This window comes from Chinchilla lanigera, unplaced genomic scaffold (genome assembly GCF_000276665.1).
Source record: "Chinchilla lanigera isolate Chin_1 unplaced genomic scaffold, ChiLan1.0 scaffold00123, whole genome shotgun sequence".
In the NCBI taxonomy this organism is placed as follows: Eukaryota; Metazoa; Chordata; class Mammalia; order Rodentia; family Chinchillidae; genus Chinchilla; species Chinchilla lanigera.
The window spans coordinates 4,158,608-4,160,504 of record NW_004955524.1 but is presented as its reverse complement, the minus strand read 5'-3'; the positions used below and the strand labels follow the sequence as shown (position 1 = coordinate 4,160,504).

At 36.8% G+C, this 1,897-nt stretch overlaps 1 protein-coding gene across 1 annotated transcript in view; it reads right to left on the bottom strand.

Moving 5' to 3' along the window:
- The window catches only part of LOC102015341 (vomeronasal type-2 receptor 116-like), a 131,480-nt gene that overhangs the window by 55,878 nt on the left and 73,705 nt on the right, over window positions 1-1,897 (bottom strand). The window contains exon 10 of the mRNA XM_013507204.1: window positions 1,704-1,897. This exon is cut by the window's right edge and continues 1 nt beyond it. Within this exon, the coding sequence (XP_013362658.1) occupies window positions 1,704-1,897 (194 nt within the window). The remainder of the gene's footprint in view (window positions 1-1,703) is intronic.

Below are 1,897 nucleotides of genomic sequence, written 5' to 3'. Positions count from 1 at the left end.
TTGAGGAGAATAGGAGGGCGGCAGTTCTATTTCCATAAATTCATTTCAGATGGGGACAGTCACAATTTCTTATATTTCAGAGTTCAAATGTATTGAGGTTTTGATGTAATATATTAGAGTCATCTGAAGAAAGCAAGAAAAGACTAAAACTCTCCAAGCCTCCATTTTGTTTGTGTGTTTCCTTCCTCATTCTCCTTCACTCTTTTGTCCCATTAATGGATCGGTGAACTCTACTCACCCCTTTTTACCTTTAATACCCTTTCCACCCACCTGTCCATTCTTCCACCCACCCATCCTTATAATCACTCTTTTAGTCCCTCCAATAAAAACCTCTATTGCATATGCAGACTCAGAAATCAATACAAAGGGGAAATATTCTCACATTCATTTAAAAGTGATACCAAATATTTTATACAAATATACTCTCAACATTGTCAAAGACCTACAACCCGTGAGCAATTGATGTTTTAATCAGAAATAAGTATTTAATGTTATTAGTGGAATTCTTTTTGGTTTATTTTTTTATTCTGGGGGGTACCAGGAATCAAACTCAGGACCCTGCACTTGCCAAGCAGGCGCTTGTGTTGCTGAGCTATATCCCAAGCCCTATTAGTGGAATTCTGAAATTTAAACATTTAAACAGAAAATAATAACTCAGAAGCCAAAACTGGATATGCACAAACAGAGCACTACGTTATTTAATATTGATTTTGGGCAGAAGATTGTTAAGTCTCTAAGTACCCCAGGTTGAGCTCACATTCCAATCTTTGGCCTCCCTGTTCAGAGTGCAGGGATCACGTGGGTGTACCTCCATGCTGCATTAACCGGAATCCATATGTTCATAAACAGTAAAGAACATATGGCACTTAAAACATTTCCTATCACATTCTCTGAAAACCCTTTCAATACCTGGGTATAAACATGAAAAGAACATTTTTTGAATAAAGTATATAAAGTAAAACTGCATATAATAATGCAATTGTACATCATACATGTATATAGCTGTCAATAGATGCTGCTTAGTAATGATAAAAGCAAACATAAATCTGAGATGGAAAGATGTTCTAGCGCATATCTACAAGTTCTTCCACGGAGTACTCCATCAGTTCAGTATATTGCCATCATATAATCAATGGTGTATACACCTGCATATGACCAACCAATTCTAGAATCCTAAAAGTCATGTGAGACAGAATATGTAAAAGTAATTTAACTAATTGCAAAAGGAAAATGCAAGAAGACAAATATACACATAACTATCAAACCAGACTATAATTAGCACAGTGAACGCAGGCTCCTCCTTCAAAAGACAAAAGTAATAAAACATATTAAAGGATTCAGAAAGGTAGTGACATATGGGAAAGAATTTATTGTCTTTTTTAAATGACAAAAATACTGGGAAAGCCAAAAGGAAGACAAAAGTGGATAGTGCAAGCATAGAAAAAATAGGATGAAATCTGACTTAATAGGCATCAAAATATCCAGAAAAAAATCAACCTAAATGGATGAGGACTACAGTTTCTAGTAAACATTACACTATTAGAAAAAGAAGATGCATCATTTAGTAAGGATAAAAGTCCTGTAGTAGACGATAGCATCTGACTTCACATATGGTACAGCTTTGAATTCAGGTCCTCTGTGTATAAAAGAAAATGTATGTTTAATGATAAGAAGGCTCCTTTCAGACAGAATGTATTTTATACCTGATCCCAGTAAGACAATTTCTCTCAGGTTTTAACAAAATAATGTAGCACTTGGGGGCAAAGATGCAGCCCAGCAGCCCCGCACTGGAGGCCAAGATGGAGAAGACCTCCATGGCCACCATGACCTTCCCCTTGGTGCTGTGGTACACGGGGAGGAAGGTGACCCACACACTGCAGAACACCAGCATGCTGAA